The 18,823-nt window shown below is 38.1% G+C and overlaps 1 protein-coding gene across 1 annotated transcript in view; it reads left to right on the forward strand.

Moving 5' to 3' along the window:
• The window catches only part of SLC27A6 (solute carrier family 27 member 6), a 74,952-nt gene that overhangs the window by 41,223 nt on the left and 14,906 nt on the right, over positions 1 to 18,823 (forward strand). Inside the window, exon 5 of the mRNA XM_047871909.1 lies at positions 13,803 to 13,997. Within this exon, the coding sequence (XP_047727865.1) occupies positions 13,803 to 13,997 (195 nt within the window). The remainder of the gene's footprint in view (positions 1 to 13,802; positions 13,998 to 18,823) is intronic.

Genomic DNA, 18,823 nt, shown 5'->3' on the forward strand with positions numbered 1-18,823 from the left:
ATTTATTAATTATTGCTCATCAAAGGCATATAAATTTTACTGAGTTTTTTCACTAGCAGTGTTTGGACAATCCTGTGGGGAACCTTTAAGCGATTGCTGGGCTTTTTTGAGTGTAACAAAACGAAAATGTTGAGTAACAGTGATCAAGTATTGGCACTGTGAGATTTTTTTAAGACTTCAATTTGAAAAACTACCCACCCTCTTTTCCCTGAAGAACGCCCATCATTTCTTCCAAGCTTTAAGACCAGACCAGACAAGCTTTTTCCTTGTCGTATTTAGGTAAGGGGTGGGAATGAAGAAGATATAGTAGTGTCAAAGGATATGATTCCACTGGAAGATACTAAATGATGCTGAGTTGATGTAGGTGAATAAATGCACCTTAATGGGTATATTAAGAACATTTGTTCTTTCATCATGTTTTCATGTTCTTAGTTTCTACATAACCTCAAATGTTTTATCATCATGTTTTCCTTATTCCACCTCTTGTAAAAGATGTAGTTTATCAAAGCGTGAAGGTCTGGAAACATTTCTCATCACACTTAATAACCTCTAAAGAATGACATTTTTAAATTAATGTGAACTATAATTGTTATTAAGATGTCCTTAGTTTCATCACCATTTTCTTCTCTGGAACACTCAAAACAATTGATTTTATCTCCAAGACCTAGGCATTTTAAGATATTTATACATTTTTTGTTATTTGTTTCTCCCAGATATTTGAAACATATTATTATATGGTTGAGTAAATCATCTCTCTTTTAAAACTCACTTTTCCTTAAGTAAATCAAAGGTGTGTTTAATATTCTCTTACTAGCTATGAAAGCATTTAGAAAAGTTGGCAGGTTCCCAGAACCTTCTTTTCTGCTTAGAAACTACAAATATACAAATATAGTCCTCAGAAGGACTAGGATAAGAAATAACTACAAGCACCCTAAATGCTAGTAGAATTAGCAGGGAATTAATGAATATTTTGAGAATGTTTCAGACTGTGTAAATTATTAAAAGCTTTTAATTGCTTATTTAAAATTTAATGATTCATATTTCATTAGTAGTGATACATATAAAATACACATTTTTTTCTGTCTATCTGCTTTTACCATTCATGCTATGATTTCCGTTAAGAGTACACATATCCCTTATTTATTAAATTTCCCAAGAAATTTACTTTATGCACAAAGTCATCAGATAGTTCATTAACTATGGAATCAAAAGACACAGGTTCAATTTCAAACTCTTTAAAAAAAATTTTTTTTTAATGTTTGTTTATTTTTGAGAGAGAGAGAGAGAGCACGCACATGGGCATGAGCAGGGGAGGGGCACAGAGAGAAAGAGAGAGGGAGACACAGAACCTGAAGCAGGCTCCAGGCTCTGAGCTGTCAGCACAGAGCCTGACATGGGGCTTGAACCCATGAACCATGAGATCATGACCTGAGCTGAAGTCGGACTCTTAACCTACTGTAGAGCCACGCAGGTGCCCACTTAAAAAAAATTTTTTTAATGTTTATTTATTTTTGAGAGAAAGAGAGAGGGACAGAGCGTGAATGGGGGAGGAGCAGAGAGAGAGGGAGACACAGAATCTGAAGCAGGCTCCGGGCTCTGAGCTGACTGCACAGAGGCCAAAGTGGGGCTGAAACTCATGAACTATGAGATCATGACCTGAGCTAAAGTCAGACACTTAACAGACTGAGCCACCCCGGTGCCCCTCAGTTTCAAATTCTTGTCGTATGACTTTCTGCTGGTCACTTCTCTTTGAGCCATACTTGCCATCTTTATCTAAAATAGGTGACAGTACTTACTTGTCCTCACTTGTCCCTCACATAATCCAGTTATGAGATATATGTGAAAAAAATCTAAACTGGGAAGCCCAATACAAATGGAAGGATTTTATTTTTAAACAGAATGTGGTAATGTTTTCTGCATATGTCATTGTAAAATGAGAGTAATTTTTGTGAGTGTTGAAAATAATTGGTCTATGAGCAATAAAAATCACACTGTAATTATAAAAGCCAGTTTCAATACAGCATAATTTTAAACTACAACTTTAAAATATTAACATATTAGTAATTTTATAATATTGTGTTTTCACAACTAAAAACACTGAAAACAAAAATATAAAGTTAGAAATCCTGAAAATATGATGCCTGTTTCCTCTTGGATTATATACTATTTTTCCTGTATGTATGGTATGTGAGTGAGGTTTTCCTACAGTCCAAATCGATTTAAAATATTAAAATTATATCTAAGATTATTTTATCATTTGTTTGCAATTTTTCACGTTGCTTCTTCCTTTAATAGTATGTTCCTGACTTCCTTGCTATAAACATACAAAATCAAAGTGAGAAATGGCCAATCTTTACCCTGCAATGAGCAAGTACAAGAATCTTCAGCAAGTGATAAATGACTAGAATTTTCCAAATGATCATTTTATTCCCAATGGAAAAAAAATAATAAATTTAGAGTAAACATGTCAGGGGGCTAATTCCAACCTTTCCATTAATTCACCATGTGACATCAGGCAAGTAATTTAATTTGTTTGCCCTTTGGCATCAGGGAGTTTGAAATTCAAGCCTAACTTCCATGTCTCAAAAGCTCTGTGATCTTGAGCAAATTATCTTGCTTTTCTGAATAGCCAACACCCCAGTTTTTTCATCTATAAAATGAGTGTAATAGCAGTTATGTCCAGAGTTGATGTAAGGGTTAATGACTTAAGTGCAGGAATTCAAATGGAAACAGATTGATCACAATGGCCAGGGACTCCCTGGAAGAGGCTTCCGGAGATAGTTTTTGTTACCTTAGGGAATATGCCTAAATTGAAGAGCTAGTCTCCAGCGTGATAGGTTCAGATTGCCCTTTATCATTGTATGTGTTTAGATTAGACTCATATCGACCAAGCTCAAGAATGCCAGTTGAGAGCTTTACATGGTCTCCATTGCTGGGTCTTCCTTAATCTTCCTGACACCTGATCTCAAAAGTGGCCAAAGCCCAACTTTTCACCACTTCCTCTGGCGTGCTCTCCTTGCCCCAACCTGACTCTCCGAGTTAACGACAACTCCGTTCTTCCAAGTCCTCAGCCACACACACCCTGGGATCTCCCTTGGAGTTCTCTTTCCCTCACACCCCATCTAATCCTTGAGTAAACCCTACAGATTTGACGTTCAAATACATCCAGAACCAAACCTCAGTTTAACACCTCCCTGCTGCTCTCATCTGAGCCAGCTCTGGTTCCTTCTGATATTTTACCACTGGCTTCTTCTTCACTTCACTCTTGTCCCCTTAAATTCTGTTCTTGCATAGCAGTTGGAATGGTTCTGTTAAAATATAGGTCAGGTTGTGTTACTCCACTATGGAAATCCCTCTGATGGTTCACTTGGAAGAAAATCTCAGTTCCCTTATCACAGACCACACAGCTCTATGTGGTCTGCTTCCACTACTGGGATGTCCCCTCATCCCCCAATTCCCTGCCACACTGCTCTCTCTCCATGTTCACTCCACCACATTTGCTGCCCTCCTTGCTTTCCCTTCAGTGAAAGGGGGCTCTCAGTTCCCTCCCCTTGAATGTTCCTTCAATATTTGCATGACTCACTGCCTAGCCCATCCCAATCCCCCTCACCAGAGAGAGCTTCTCTGACCACAGGTCCTACTGATGTGTAGTGTGGTGGCCACATTATGATACCATACATGCACCAAGAGAATGTGAACAGGTTTATTACTTACATAATGGGGCTTTCTGGGGAGAGCAGGGCAGGGTCCCAAGCGAATCCAAAAATGGCTTCAGGGGTACCTGGGTGGCTCAGTCAGTGAAGCATCCAACTATTGATTTCCGCTCAGGTCATGATCTCGAGCCCCGCGTGGGGCTCTGTACTGACAGTGCAGAGCCTACTTTGGATCCTTTCTCTCTGCCCCTCCCTCACTCACCCTCTCTGTCTGTCTCACCATAAATAAACATGTTTTAAAAATGGCTTCAGAAAGCAGAAGAAAGGGATGGGCTCAGCTTTTATTGTGATGAGGAGGAGGCACTAGGGTGAGTGGTCTTGTGCAGGTGGGGCTGCTTGTGTGCTTTGAACTTCCTGTTGCTGCCAAGGGAAGGAAATCTGGGCTTTCTCTCCTGCTTGCCCAGATGTGAGGCGGGGGAAGAAGGGAGTGTTGGGGCTTGAAGGCTATCAGTAGTCATACACCAAGAATGGAGTCAGACTCCGTTACAATGTTTATCCCATAGTCTTTGTTTACTGCTTTATTTTTCTTCATGGAACTTATTATCCTGTTATAGATTTTATATGTACTTGTTCTTTATTCTCTCTTAATCCCTCCCTTCTCCTATTATATAGGTTCCAGGAAAGCAGGGACTTTATTTTTTCATCTATAATTATATCCTCCATACTCACAATGGTACCTGACGTATAGTAGGTGCTCAGTAAAAATTTGTTGAGTTATTTTTAAATTGTTTTTAATGTTTATTTTTGAGAGAGAGAGACACAGTGCGCATGGGTGAGGGACAGAGAAAGAGAGGGGCACAGGATCTGAAGCAGGCTCCAGGCTCTGAGCTGTCAGCACAGAGCCTGATCCAGGGCTCAGACTCCTGAACTGTGAGATCATGACCTCAGCTGATGTCTGACACTTAACCCACTAAGTCACCCAGGTTCCCCTGTTGAATTATTATTATTTTTTAAATAAAGTAACCAATGTAAGAAGCCTCATTGCTGGGATACTCATGTACTCATGACCAGCACGATCTTTCACTAGTCCCAGCCCTGCATGGTAAGCTCAGTTAAAATCAGAAAGTCAAGGGGCACCTGGGTGGCTCAGTTGGTTAAGCATCTGACTTTGGCTCAGGTCACGATCTCACAGTTCGTGGGTTTGAGCCCCGCGTCTGGCTCTGTGCTAACATCTCCGAGCCTGGAGCCTGCTTTGGATTCTGTGTCTTTGTCTCTCTCTGGCTGTCACCTGCTCAGCTCTGTCTCTCAAAATAAATAAATAAAATAAAAGGTTAAAGATTTTTTTATAAAAATCAGAAAGTCAAGTTCCTGAGGACAGAACTCAGAGGGAGTTTGGATAAATCAAATGTTTGCATCATTGCCTGGAGCAAGTCAGACCATTGCTGCATCCAGCTCAGAGCAGAAATTATCTTGGTAATGGGCCCCTGCACTTTTCAGAACATTTCATTAATAAATCACAGTAGTTGTGGCTCAGGTGACCCTTTTTCTGGGTTTCCAGAGAAGACTACCCTGCCCTCTATGTTTACACAGCCCTTTTTGTACTTAGATGAAATAAAATTCAGGTTCAAGGCAAGTCTTGCAGAGACTCTTGGAACCAGTCTTTCTCAAACAAGGCAACTTTGAAATGTCTCCGGTCTAAAGCAGGACTCTCCCCCTGCTCTGAGTTCCGTGCCTCCCCCCCCCAACGAGTGCTGTCAGGTTAGAAAACATCTGTTCAGAAGCAGATTGTAAATGGCAGTCCCTCTTAATATTATATCTAAAAGATAAGTGTGAAATAAACCCACGATGTGGCTGCAGAAATTTCTGCTTTAACACTTGAAATCACAGAGGTCTTTTCAAGCTACATTTATGCCTTCAAATGGTTTGTGGAACTGTGGCCTGGCATCTCGGAAACTATGGCCTGCCCAAACCCACGCTGGGGAAGCAAAGACTTATGGGGTGCTGGAGCCCGCACCCAGTTAGCAGTACAAGTCTCTCCTTTCAAGTACTCTCTGGTCCTTTCTCGACAGAGGCCTCCACTCTGTCCCCCACCATTCCTTTCCCCCTTCGGTAAAAGAGAGGCTGCAGGGTTTTTTTGTTTTTTTTGTTTTTTGCCTGGATTCTTTGCCCCAGGATTCTCTGACAGCCTGTTTGCATTTAGTGTTACTCTTGTACCCATTCTGTAATACCCATGTGGCTCACTGCCTTTATTTTTTCAAGGTATAATATTGGAGTGGCTGTGAAGGAAGCAAACTGTTGGAATGTAGTTCATTCTTATTATATGGAGTGTGTTGATGTCACACATGCAATTATGCATGCATAATTATCAGTGGGCTTTGGGAAAAAGGTCTGAAGTTGAAGAGAATCAAGATGGAAGAATCATAATCCCTAACATGTGTTGTTATAAATTTTAGATGATCCTTTAGGAATTAGACCATACTTTTTTTTACGCACTAAGCAGCTAGTTATCCGGGACTGACGGCGGAAAGGATTTGCCCCTTTGTTTTCACTGTCAATTTCTATTTCTTTTCTGTGTCTCCGTCTATCAACAGATGCTCTTTGTTTCCCGAGAAATCATAGTTGATGCCAAATTACCTGTGTTTAAGCAGAACCTCCAGAGTTTCATTTTTCATAGGCACATAAAGAGGCTATTTTGCTTGGGTGTGTTTTAGATTTTCTGAGGAGGATTAAGCACATGTTCTGGAAGAAGAAGGCTTTGTTTCTAGGAGGGTATTGTTAGAGGCCTGCCCACTTCAGCAGTTGAATAAATAAATAAATGACTCAGTAGGAGGTTGCTGTAGTTCAACCACTGACTGCCCTGTAGCAGCTCAACCAATAGACGCTGCTGGAAAAACAGCTCCCCAAGAACACTTTGAAGAAACAAGAGCCTTGGTTCCAGTTGATGTGAGTCCTGTATGGTCACGTCTGTTGGGCATTGTACGTCCAAGTTGGAATGGATACATGGTCCTGAAAGGCAAATGAAAAAAGTGCTCTCCTGAAATCCAAGACCTTGGGATCTCTGTCCTAAAAGGTCTGATTCATCCAGCAGATTCACTTTTAAATTTCAAGTGGGTTGAGTGTCTGACTCTTGAGGTCGGCTCAGGTCATGATCCCAGGGTTGTGGGATCGAGCCCCGCGTCCGACTTTGCACTGACAGAGCAGAGCCTGCTTGGGATTCTCTCTCTCCTTCTCTCTCTGCCCCTCTCCAACTCGCACACTCTCTTTCTCACTCTCTCTCTCTCAAAAAAAAATTCAAATGGGATTTTAAATGGCTGGAGATAAAATGAATACTTTCTGTGTGTTCTAAAATGGCTTACTCTACATGTGTGCAAGTCTATAAATATTTAGGCACTAACTACTGAATTAGAAACCCATGTTTTGATTGCTTCCTATTACTAAAATCCTGGGAAAAGGTTGGGAAAAATAGAACATGGGCTTTGGGGGGTACGGGGTTGGGGGGCTTGAGCTGTTTTTTTCTCTTCTGTTTTTTCCTTCCTTCCCTCCCTGTCTTCCTTTCTTTTTTGACTTGCTTTCCCTCTCTTTCTTTCTTCCTTCCACAGATATGTTTTAAACATCTCTTATGTACCAGGCACTGGCCTAGTCAATGGAGCACAGCAGAGGAGAGAAAAGGCAACAGCCCTGCCCACACAGGGCTTTCATTTTCATGAGTTCAAATTCTGTCTCTTGTTTATTTCATGTCTATGACCTTGGACCTGAACTTCATTATCCCAGTGTGCAAAATGAGGATAATACATCTTATTTTATAGGGTTATCATGGTGATTAAAATGAGGTAATACAATAACCTGGACACAGGGACTCAAACATATTCTCGATCTTTCTGCTTCTGCTGATTTGGCTGCAAACATGTCTTTTGTTTTTTCTCCAACATCATGCTCTGGATTTCTGTGTTTGCCCCCTTTCTCTGTCTGTCTCTACCTTATTTGTTTTTCCTTGTTTGTTTCTCTATTTGCTTGTATCCCTTTCTGCATGTCTCAGTACCTGTGTCTCTCTGGGCAACCATGTGTCTCTATTTTTGTGTCTCTGTGAGTGCATCTTTCTCTCTCTCTTTGAATATGTTTCTCTGTATCTACTTTATCTTTTTCTTCCTACCTTTCTGCCTATGTGTGTGTGAGTGTTTGTGTGTGTGTGTGTGTGTGTGTGTGTGTGCGAGAGAGAGAGAGAGATTGCATCCCTTTGTGTGCAAGCACTGTTGTCTTTGTGCCCCGACTGTGTTTTTGTTTCTCTGTATCTCTATTTCACTTTGTCCCTTTCTTTTATTTATACTCTATCCTTTCTCTCTGTCTTTCTCTCTCTCCCCACCCTTTCCTCCCCCTGCCCTCTGTCCCTTGCTCTGTGTGTCACTCTTGCTTTCTTCTGTGTAGGTCTCTCTCACTTTCTTTCATTTTTACTCTGTGTCTTTCCTGCTTTCCATGGATCTCTGTTTGTCCCTTATGTATTCTCTCTCTCTCCATCACTTTGTCTCTCTCATTACTTGTTCTCTCTGCCAGTCTGTGTCTTTCTCTTGCACATGTATATATGTGTTATGTATTCCTTCATTCATCTAATTGTACTTATATTTATGCATGCTTTCCTCATTCCATTCCCGATGCAGCTCAGATATCTAGAGATATTTAGGTAGTAACCTCCTGCCTCAGTGAGAATTAGAAGAAATAGGAATTTGTTCTAACAAGGTTTGAAGGGGGGTGCCTGGGTGGCTCAGCCAGTTAAGAACCTGACTTCTGCTCAGGTCATGATTTCACTGTTTGTTGGTTCAAGCCGCACATCGGTGTCTGTGCTGACAGCTCAGAGCCTGGAGTCTGCTTCGGATTCTGTGTCTCCCTCTCTCTCTGCCCCTCCCCTGCTTGCATTCTCTCTCTCTCTCTCAAAATTAAATAAACATTATAAAAAATTAATAAAAAAAGAAGTTTTGAAGGAATTTATGGACAGAGAAGGGGATTTTTTTTTTAATTGTAGGCGGGAGTTGAGAAATTTTGGTTGTGTTTTAGATGATGTACTGGCTAGTTTCTGAGCAATTATAAAATGTACACATACAAAACCAAATATAATTAGCAACTCTTAGACCCACCTTCCAATTTCCATACATTCCAGGGTCACTTTTTTAAAGCTCCCTTTGCCAATCCTTATTATGTTTTCTTTCTCACATTTCCCTTTCTGTTGACCCCCTTTTTCCATTTCCTGACCCCTACCAACCTCCCAGTTCATCATGCCAGTGGATGCCAGGTTAATGTAGTCATTACATCAGGCTCTGCTTGAAGTAGATAGAATAAAGATACCTTGAGAGTTAGATAAGGGCATTTGATCTTTTCAGACAAAAGCCTTATCCTAATTTTGATAACTTGATTTTTCTACCAATTGAATTATTTTGAATGAATGTCCTTATTTAGTAAACTTCTATAGCTGTGGCCCACACAGGTTAAAGTCTATGAAATTTGGTTTGTAAACCACCTACTTATTGTTTTCTAGAGTGTGCCAACACATTTTAGAAATAATGATACTTGCTCAAACTCATCTCTGACCTGAAAAGCTTCCAAGCGTTGTACCATATAAAAGATTGTTCTCTGTTCAAGCAGAATAACTCTTAAGATTTGCAGCACTACTGTTTTGTCTAGAAAAATGGCAGTGGAAAATCTAAGAACTAGTTCCATGCCAGGTAGGCAATATCCAACATGCCCATGGGAGCTGGGAGCCAGTACAGAACTGCTCAAGGTTATATTTAATGGTAGAAAAGAATCCTCTGTCTAAGAAGGAGCTGTTCTTGTCTGAGTGAGTTTTTTTCTGTCTGGAGAATGTTTACCTTAAACCCTATTGATGTGGGACGAAGGAAATCAGCAAGTTGGAGTCTTACTTTTGATGTACCCACACTCTTGTTTGCCTCTTATTTAGTTTCTTTAATTTTTATTTTATCAAATAAGGACTTCTGTAGTTTTAAAAAATCAATCTGCTCTCAAGATAAATAGTAACCCCCTGCTATCAATACCTGATCTCTACAGGTAAACATTCTTAATTATCTTAAGATATTTTGGGTTGTTATATAGTTACATATTTCTCAATAAAATATGTATATGACTATTGACTTTTCAGGTTTTTCCTTCCTTTTTTTTAAAGTTTATTTTGAAAGGGGGGTGTGGGGAATGGGGAGGGGCAGGGAGAGAGGGAGAGTGAAAGAATGCCAAGCAGGCTCCAGGGTCAGCACAGAGCCCTATGCAGGGCTCAGTCCCACAGGCTAATATCAAGAGTCAGACAATTAACCAACTGAGCCACCCAGGCACCCCTTGATTTTTAATTGTCATCTATCTGACTTCCTACTCACATATATACATACATTTCTTCTCCCTCTTTGGTACCAATATGATTGTGATCATTTTAAAATATGTTGATCAGTTTTTTATTATAAAGAAATTATAATATGTAAATTTTATTCATAGCTGAGGCACAGAATGTGTTTAAAATATAATTAATTACAATTTGACTTTTGCAACATTTTATTTCTTTTTTTTTTAATTGGTCAACAATATTTATTGAGAGTTTTCTGCATGCCAGGTCTGGAGTAGACTCTTTAGACTTAATCATAAATTAGTGTCAGGTCATAAAGCAAATTCAACGGATGAACAGAAAATATCTAATATAAAAATTGAAATGTATTAATTTTAAAAATTAACATATGAGTAAATTGTCCTGCCCATTTTCCCCTAGGAAGTCTTCACAACCCAGGAGAAAAGATTTACTCCCTAATTTCCACACCCCTCACCCGTGCCATGTACAATGATGACACATATCCTTTTTTTTTTAATTTTAAAAATAGGTTTTATTTAATCCACTATATCCAAGATAATATCATTGCAACATATAACAGATATTTAAAAAATTGAGATATTTTATAACCCCCCCTTTTTTTTTAACTAAGCCTGAATCTGGTGTGTATGTAGAGGTCACAAAATTTACAGTTAAAGCAAATAGATTCGAATGACCAAGTTGTTCCAAATACAGTTAAAATTTTTCTAATGACTCAAACCAAGAATCGATTTTTAAATTTAAATCTCAATTCATTAAAATTAGGTAAAATTGATGAACACTGGATATTGTATGTAAGTGATGAATTACCAGATTCTGCTCTTTTTTTTTTTTTTTTAATATACATCCAAGTTAGTTAGCATATAGTGCAACAGTGATTTCAGGAGTAGATTCCTTGGTGCCCCTTACCCATTTAGCCCATCCCCCCTCCCACAACCCTTCCAGCAACCCTCTGTTTGGTTTCCATTTTTAAGAGTCTCTTATGTTTTGTCCTCCTCCCTGTTTTTATACTATTTTTGCTTCCCTTCCCTTATGTTCATCTGTTTTGTATCTTAAAGTCCTCATATGAGTGAAGTCATATGATATTTGTCTTTCTCTGACTGACTAATTTCACTTAGCATAAAACCCTCCAGTTCCATCCATATAGTTGCAAATGGCAAGATTTCATTCTTTTTGATTGCTGAGTCATACTCCATATATATATACATATATATATATATGTGTGTATATATATATACCATAACTTCTTTATCCATTCATCCATCGATGGACATTCGGACTCTTTCCATACTTTGGCTATTGTTGATAGTGCTGCTATAAACATTGGGATGCAGCAACATCTTATTTCTAATAATAGCCTTTTTAAAAAGGCATTGAGCTTTCTAAATGGCTAATGAGTTAGGATCTAAATGAATTAGTATTGCAATACTAATTCATCTCAAACTCTCCATTGAAGCTGAAATTTCTCATTATGATTTAACACTTCAAGTATTTTTAAGCAATTTTATTTTTTTTCCTGAAGACCTTCCCCCTGAATGTCCTTAAGGATCAGTCATTGTCCCACCAAATGCCTACAATATTCTGATTTCTATCACTATAGATTAGTTTTGCTCTGAGTTTAATGATCTCACCTTTTATTTAACACTACTATTTTCAGTAGATTCCTCAACCCAGACTGGTGTCTGTCTGGATGGACTTCTCCAGAGGGGAAATCTCCAGTATTTGCCTAATGTGTAGCAAGGGCAGGTGCCCAGATGTATATCACCCGTGCCGACATTATCTGTGGGTATGGCTGCTTGTTTTCCACCCAGGCTTCTACCTTCTTCATTCTTTTTGAAGAATGCTTCCGTAACACCTTAGGGCATTTGTTGTGCCCCACCTATGGACTTTGATGTCAGCCTTCCCCACTCTGCTTAGTCCCATGGCTGTTACCTATTTACTTTGCGGTTTCCAAAATGACCTTTCACTCACATTCTCTTTGTTCTTGAGAATTGATCGGTTAAATCTTTCCTTTAAGACTGAGAAGGAACTGAGATAAAGAATGTGATCAATCGATCATTTTTAATTCTAAGTGTCAGGGACATTGATTTCTCTGTTTTATTACTGTTGTTAATGTATTATTATTTCTTGTTAAGTTTGTATTTTGGTGAGGATGGAGGTAGCTCAGTGGGAATCATGGATTTACCATAACTACATTGATAGTATAGTCTGACTCTAATTTTTTGGTAAGGTATAATTGACATTTAACGTTATGTAAGTTTTAGGTGTACAACACAATGATTTAGTATTTGTGTATATTGCAAAATGATCACCAAAATAAGTCTGGTTAATATCCGACATCACAGATAGTTACACATTTATTTTTCTTGTGATGGAAACAGATTTACTCTCTTGGCAACTTTGAAATATTCAACCCAGCATTATTAACTCCATTCACCATGCTGAACATTACACCCCCATGACTATTTCATATTTGGAAATTTGTACCTTTTGATCCCCTTCACCCATTTCACCCTTCCCCATTCCCCATTTCTGTTCTCTATATCTGTGAGCTTTGGGTTTGGGGATTTTTTGGGTTTTGCTTTTGTTTTTAGGTTTCTCATATAAGTGAGATCACATGGTCTTTGTCTTTATCCTTCTTATTCCACTAAGCATAACACCCTTGAGTCCATCTATGTTGTTGCAAATGGCAATATTTCCCTTTTCTTGGCTGAATAGTAATCCTGTGTGTGTGTGTGTACCACTATTTATTGACTGATAACATCTGTCAGTAGGCCCTTAGGTTCTTTTTGTGTCTTGGGTACTGTAAGTAATGCTGCAGTGAACATGGGGGTGCATATCTTTTTCAGTTAGCATTTTTATTTCCTTCAGATAAATACACAGATGTGGAATTGTATGGGATCCTATGGGAGTTTTATTTTTAATTTTTGGAGAAATCTCCATTCCATTTTCCATAGTGGCTGTATCAATGCACATTGCCACCCACAGTACACAAATGTTTCCTTTTGTCTACACCCTCACTAATACCTGTTATTTCTTATCTTTTTAAAAAATTGCCATTCTAACAGGTATGAGGTTCTCATTTTTGGTCAGTGTATAATTCATGTTACTTAATGTGTTGTATTGTATTGAATGTAGAAGAAAATATAGTTCTGTTTTCTCTTTCAATTCTAAAATACAAATTAGAAGTAAAATATGAGAATATTATGCATTCAAAAATAATATTTACAAGTAGTTGCATAATATTTGCACTGTCATATATTATAGTGATTAGATGACCTCAGTTTATTGTTTCCCACCTGCTATGTGGTGGGTTTACATGACTACTGCAGTACATAGGTGAGATAGATGTTCTCAGTTCTCAGCAAGTGAATAAAATGAGAATTATAGTATGATAGTGGTATTCAACCTTTTGTTCCAAGTTATACAGATAGTAAGTAATAGAGCTGAGAGGATAAACTCAGGTACATTTTATAATTCTTTTAAACTATTGCTTGTTTCCTGAAATAAGCTTTCTTCCTTACCTAATCTCTACCAAAATAAGGCTTTCATAATCTGGAATGTGGGAAGAGCTTTTACCAGATAATAAAAGCTATATTACTCTAGGCCAGTGTTAGTTTCCTTAGCTATTGGATGTGGTTCTGCAACAGAGTTAAGCATGATTTGTTTTTAACTTCCCTTCCATTATTGCATATGTGCACCCAACTTCTGGATATTTCCATTTAAGTCATAATAATGAGAGAAAGAGCTGAGAACTAGAATGAATCAATTACAAGTCAAATCTTTTCCTCTAACAGAGAGAAGGAGAAAAGGATCATCAAGTGCGTTTGGCAGTTGGAAACGGCCTACGGAGTGATGTATGGAGGGAATTTTTAGACAGATTTGGAAATATTAAGATGTGTGAGCTTTATGGAGCTACTGAAGGAAACATTTGTTTAATGAATCATAATGGGAAAATTGGATCCGTTGGGAGAACAAATTTCCTTCACAAAGTAAGTACGGTATTTTCTTTACAAAAGAAATATATTGGGATCTGCTTACCTCTCTTCTAGACTTTTTGTTTGTGAATTATGGTAAATATTATCACCTTTCTTTTTACTTTTTTTTGAAGTTGAGAACGTCTATAAAGTCATGGCCTCTAGGTGAACATAGATTATGAAAATCTTAACCATCTCCCATGTTTTCCTCTATAATGTAGGGATAATGATACCTAAGTCTTTTGTTCTGTTTTCAAATTTAATGATGTAATGTATAAACAGCAAGCAAAGTTTCTAATACATGTTAATTTGACTCTTTTCATTTTGCCTGAGTATTTTCAATGCAGGGTTTCTGCTTACCCTTCATTTTTATATCACTCAAAAGTTATGTACAGGCTTCTAATGAATCAAGATACTACTAAAAATCGTAAAAGCTGCCCCAAATCACTTACCTAGGAGTAAAAAACTTCCTGCTGATTTCTCAGTAACAACTGTGGAAGACAAAAGATTGAACAGATGTCTTCAGCTGGTTTGGTGAAAGTAATTGTCAAAATAGAGTTTATAGTCATCGATATTTTTTAAGGAATAAAAGTGAAAGCAAAGAAAATAGTCTCTAAATTTATAAAGCAAAATGTATGTAACCTCAAGAGGAACTAAAATAAGGCTGGAATCATAGTAGGATATTATGTTATAGCTGTTTCAATGTTTGATAGAAGAAGCCAAAGAAAATCTGCAATGATACAGAATAATGCAATAAAGAAACTACTTGAGCTAATGAATATATATATAGGACACTGCCTCTAAAAACTGCAGAATAGGGGCACCTGGGTGTCCCAGTCCATTGAGTGTCCAGCTCTTGGTCTCAGCTTAAGCCTTGATCTCAGGGTCATAAGTTCAAGCCCCATGTGGGGCTCTGCATGGGGCTCCATACAGGTTGTGGAGCCTACCAAATAATAATAATAATAATAATAATAATAATAATAATAATAACAACAACAATAACAACAACAATAATAAATACAAATAATTTGAAAAAAACTGCAGAACATCCATTCTTTTCAAGCCCTTATGAAACATTCACAAAGATTACTGGGCCACTTAGGGAATTCCAGCAAATCTCAGAGGGTTGAATATAGATGATGTTTCCAACAGCATTTTAATTCAAGTGGAAATAAATGTTTTAAATGACAGCTAGTTCATCTCCCATATATTTGGAAATAAAACATCACTAAGTTTCCAGTGAGTCAACAAAAAAAATAATTGAAGTTAAAAAGTAATTTGAGCTGAATCAAGATGAAAGCATTATATTTCACAATTTTTGGACTCACATAAGAATGGTTGAAAATTTGTGAGTTAAATATCCATTTCTGGGAGTTAATTAAAATGCAACTGAGGGGGCACCTGGGCGGCTCAGTTAAGCATCTGACTTCAGCTCAGGTCATGATCTCATGGCTTATAAGTTCTGTGCTGATAGCTCAGAGCCTACTTCGGATTCTGTGTGTCCCTCTCTCTCTGCCTCTCCCCTGTTCACAGTCTTTCTCTCTCTCAAAAATAAATAAACACTTAAAAAGTGTTTTTTAAATACATAAAAAGCAACTGAAATAAACCTAAAGAAAATAAAAAGAAGGAAGTAGTCAAGAACATAAATTAAAGAAATATAAAATAAACAGTGAGGAGCATCAAAAGAGATAAGCATATACTTTTTAAAAAGCAGAGAAATAGATTCAAAGCTGATAGAAATTGCTCTGATGTTTGTAACCTTGAGAAGATACAAACAATTTTTATGATGTGCTCTTTGGGATTTGGAGGGTCTTCTTGACATCACAGACATGCATGTACATTCTGAAAAGTAATTTGGGGAAAATAAGTGCTGACAACTACTGAGGTTTACAACTCCTTCCAGTTAATTTTCTCAACTCATTGCAATGGTTCCATTAAAAATTTGGTATTCATGTTAAAGCTCTTTAGTGAAGCTGAGTCATTGCAAAGTAATCATCCAACAAGAGCACAATGAAGAAGATTTGTATTTTACATTACTGGCTTGACTTCATTATAATTTTATAATGTCTTAAATTCCCTGTCAGACTGCAATACTGTCAATAAAGCAAGAAGGCATGATTGTCTCCAACTGATTTGGAAAACTTCTGATTTTAAACTTAGGCTCAGTTATGTTTTCAGTTTGGAAATGAAAAACATGGTACCTCATATCAAATGAATTCTACCTTATCTTTTCTCACTTCATTTGCATATCAGTTTGTTACAGAGCAGGGAAGGTGAAAAATTTGGACCAATAATTGCTTCATGATCGTGTGGGGAGATTTGATAAGTCTGTCTCTCACAAATTTAAACTTCATGGAGGCCTCCTCTCCACTTACTGTCTCAGAAACAAATCAGCCTCCAAAGATGGGATATAAACAGAGAAGCAAAAAGAAGAGGCATCAACACAGAGCTCCTGTGACCCAAGTGTGCTTCTTGTGTGTCACATTTACCATTTAAACGCACACAGCTGAAGGGCTCTGTGCGCCATTTGTGCCCTCAGAGCAAACACTATATTTTGTGACAGTGCCTTTGATGGACGAACCTGCATTTGATAACAGCAACAGACTGGCTTTTCCTTATCCCTACACCCACGGATAACATAATTGGGAAGGAACAAACACAAAATCCTTAGAGAAAATAAAACTCGAAAAAAAGAGAAAAGATAAATCTTAATAAAAGGTAGCTGAAAAAATAATATGGATGCACAGAAAATAATAAGCCCTCCGAAATGACCAGGGAATGTTTCCCTTAATTCCCCTTAATTTCAAAAATTGCAATGATACTCTCTTTAAAAATAAGAGCCCAGGGGTGCCTGGGTGGCTCAATCTGTTGGGCGTCTGACTTCGGCTCGGGTCATGGTTTCAGGGCTCGTGAGTTTGAGCCCTGCGTTGGACTCTGTGCTGACGGTCTGGAGACTCAGGGTCTGGAGACTGCTTTGGATGCTGTGTCCCCCCTCCCCTCTCTCTCTCTCTCTCTCTCTCTCTCTGCCCCTCCCCTGCTCATGCTCTCTGTCTCCTTCAAAAATAAATAAACATTAAAAAAAATTAAAAAATAAATAAATAAAAATAAGAGCTCAAAAGAGAGGAAAGTTCCAGGGAAATGTCAATCAACAAAAGGAGTTGGAAAGTAGATAGAGTCAGCTCAAAGAAAAAAAAATAAAAGGGAAGATGAAAGTATTGCACAAATGAACACCACTTTATAGGCTGTAACATTGTTAGGGAGCAAGATAGATGGGATTAAGGCATCACACAAACACAATAAAAAGAATAAGCAAATAGGAATACAAAATAAATTAGAAAGATTTTGGAAACATAGACAGTTATCTGACATGTGCTAATTGGTGTCCCTGCAGAAAAAGAAAAGTAAAGAGAAGACTCTTATTTGAAACCTAATAGAGGAAAACTTCCTTAAAGACTTGAATCTTTAGCAAAAGAGCACATTGTGTTCCAGGAACAAATAACGCAGGATGATCATCAGAAAAATATATGCTGTTGAAATTACTGAACACGAATTAAAGATCTCTAAGGAGATGCTGAGGCAGAGAAAACAAAGGTTGTACAAACTGTAGGTTGAAGATGCGAAACAGCTCAGGCTTCTCTCAAAATGAGGACAAAACACTCAATGCCAGAAAGAAACAAAAAAACAAAGTAATGTATTCACCGAAGAATTTTACTTCTGACCCCATTGTTCTTTGAGTCTAAAGAGGTGTTCTCAAAAAGTTAAGAAATCAGAGACTATAACACCCATGTATTTACAGTAATTCGATACTTTAGCAAACTCACTTAGTGAAAATGTCCAGTCATCCTGAAGATAAAACAGAACTTAGAAATGAAGGAATCACCTTCAGTTAACAGGATTGATTGAATCCATTTAAATATAGAAGATTGAACAGCTCCAAATTATGTTTATAGATGGATGGAAGTATAAATCCTGAAAATATAAAAATAATTATAGCACTAACAATGATGGGAATTGGGCGGGAGCAGAGGCCGAAACACAAGTGCTAATTCTTTCATCTTACATAGTAAGTCCATAAATACAGTGTAAATAAAAGGCTCCTTCACATGTCTTTAAACTTTTTTATTATCTTAAAAGTAGGCATTTTTTTAAGTTTATTTATTTTGAGAGAGAGAGAGAGAGAGAGAGAGAGAGAGAGGAAGAGTGGGGGAGGGGCAGAGAGAGAGACTCCCAAGCAGGCTCCGTGCTGATAGCCCAGAGCCCAGTGCGAGGCTTGATCCCACAAACTATGAAATCATGACCTGAGCCAAAACCAAGAGTCAGTTGCTTAACCAACTGAGCCGCCTAGGTGCCCTAAAAGTAGGTGTTTTTTATGGACTAGGAAATTTAGCTAACTATGAAGTTAGGCAATAATCCATACAAGCCCTCCCTTACCTCTGACAGCACTTGTAGTTATGAAGTCCCTAAAGCCCCCTTTGGGTTCAATAATTCACTAAGTACTCACAAAACTCACAGAAAGCTGTTATGCATAATAATTACCATTTATTACATCTAAAGGATCTAAAGGATACAGATTAAAATCAGATGGAGGAGGAAGCAATGGGGCAGAATCAGCAGGGCACCAAATGCAAGGCTTCTACTCCTTTCCTGTGGAGACAGGATGGCATTACTCTCCTGGAATTGACAGGTGACAATGTACATGGAGTATTGCCAGCTAGGGAAACTCACCAGCCTTGACGTCCACATTTACATGTAGTTGGCTCCTTCTGGGGCTAACCTCCATCTCCAATCCCTCAAGAGGTCAAGCTAGGGGACCCAAGGCCCCGTCCCTACATCACATTATC

Source organism: Prionailurus viverrinus, chromosome A1 (assembly GCF_022837055.1).
Source record: "Prionailurus viverrinus isolate Anna chromosome A1, UM_Priviv_1.0, whole genome shotgun sequence".
NCBI lineage: Eukaryota > Metazoa > Chordata > Mammalia > Carnivora > Felidae > Prionailurus > Prionailurus viverrinus.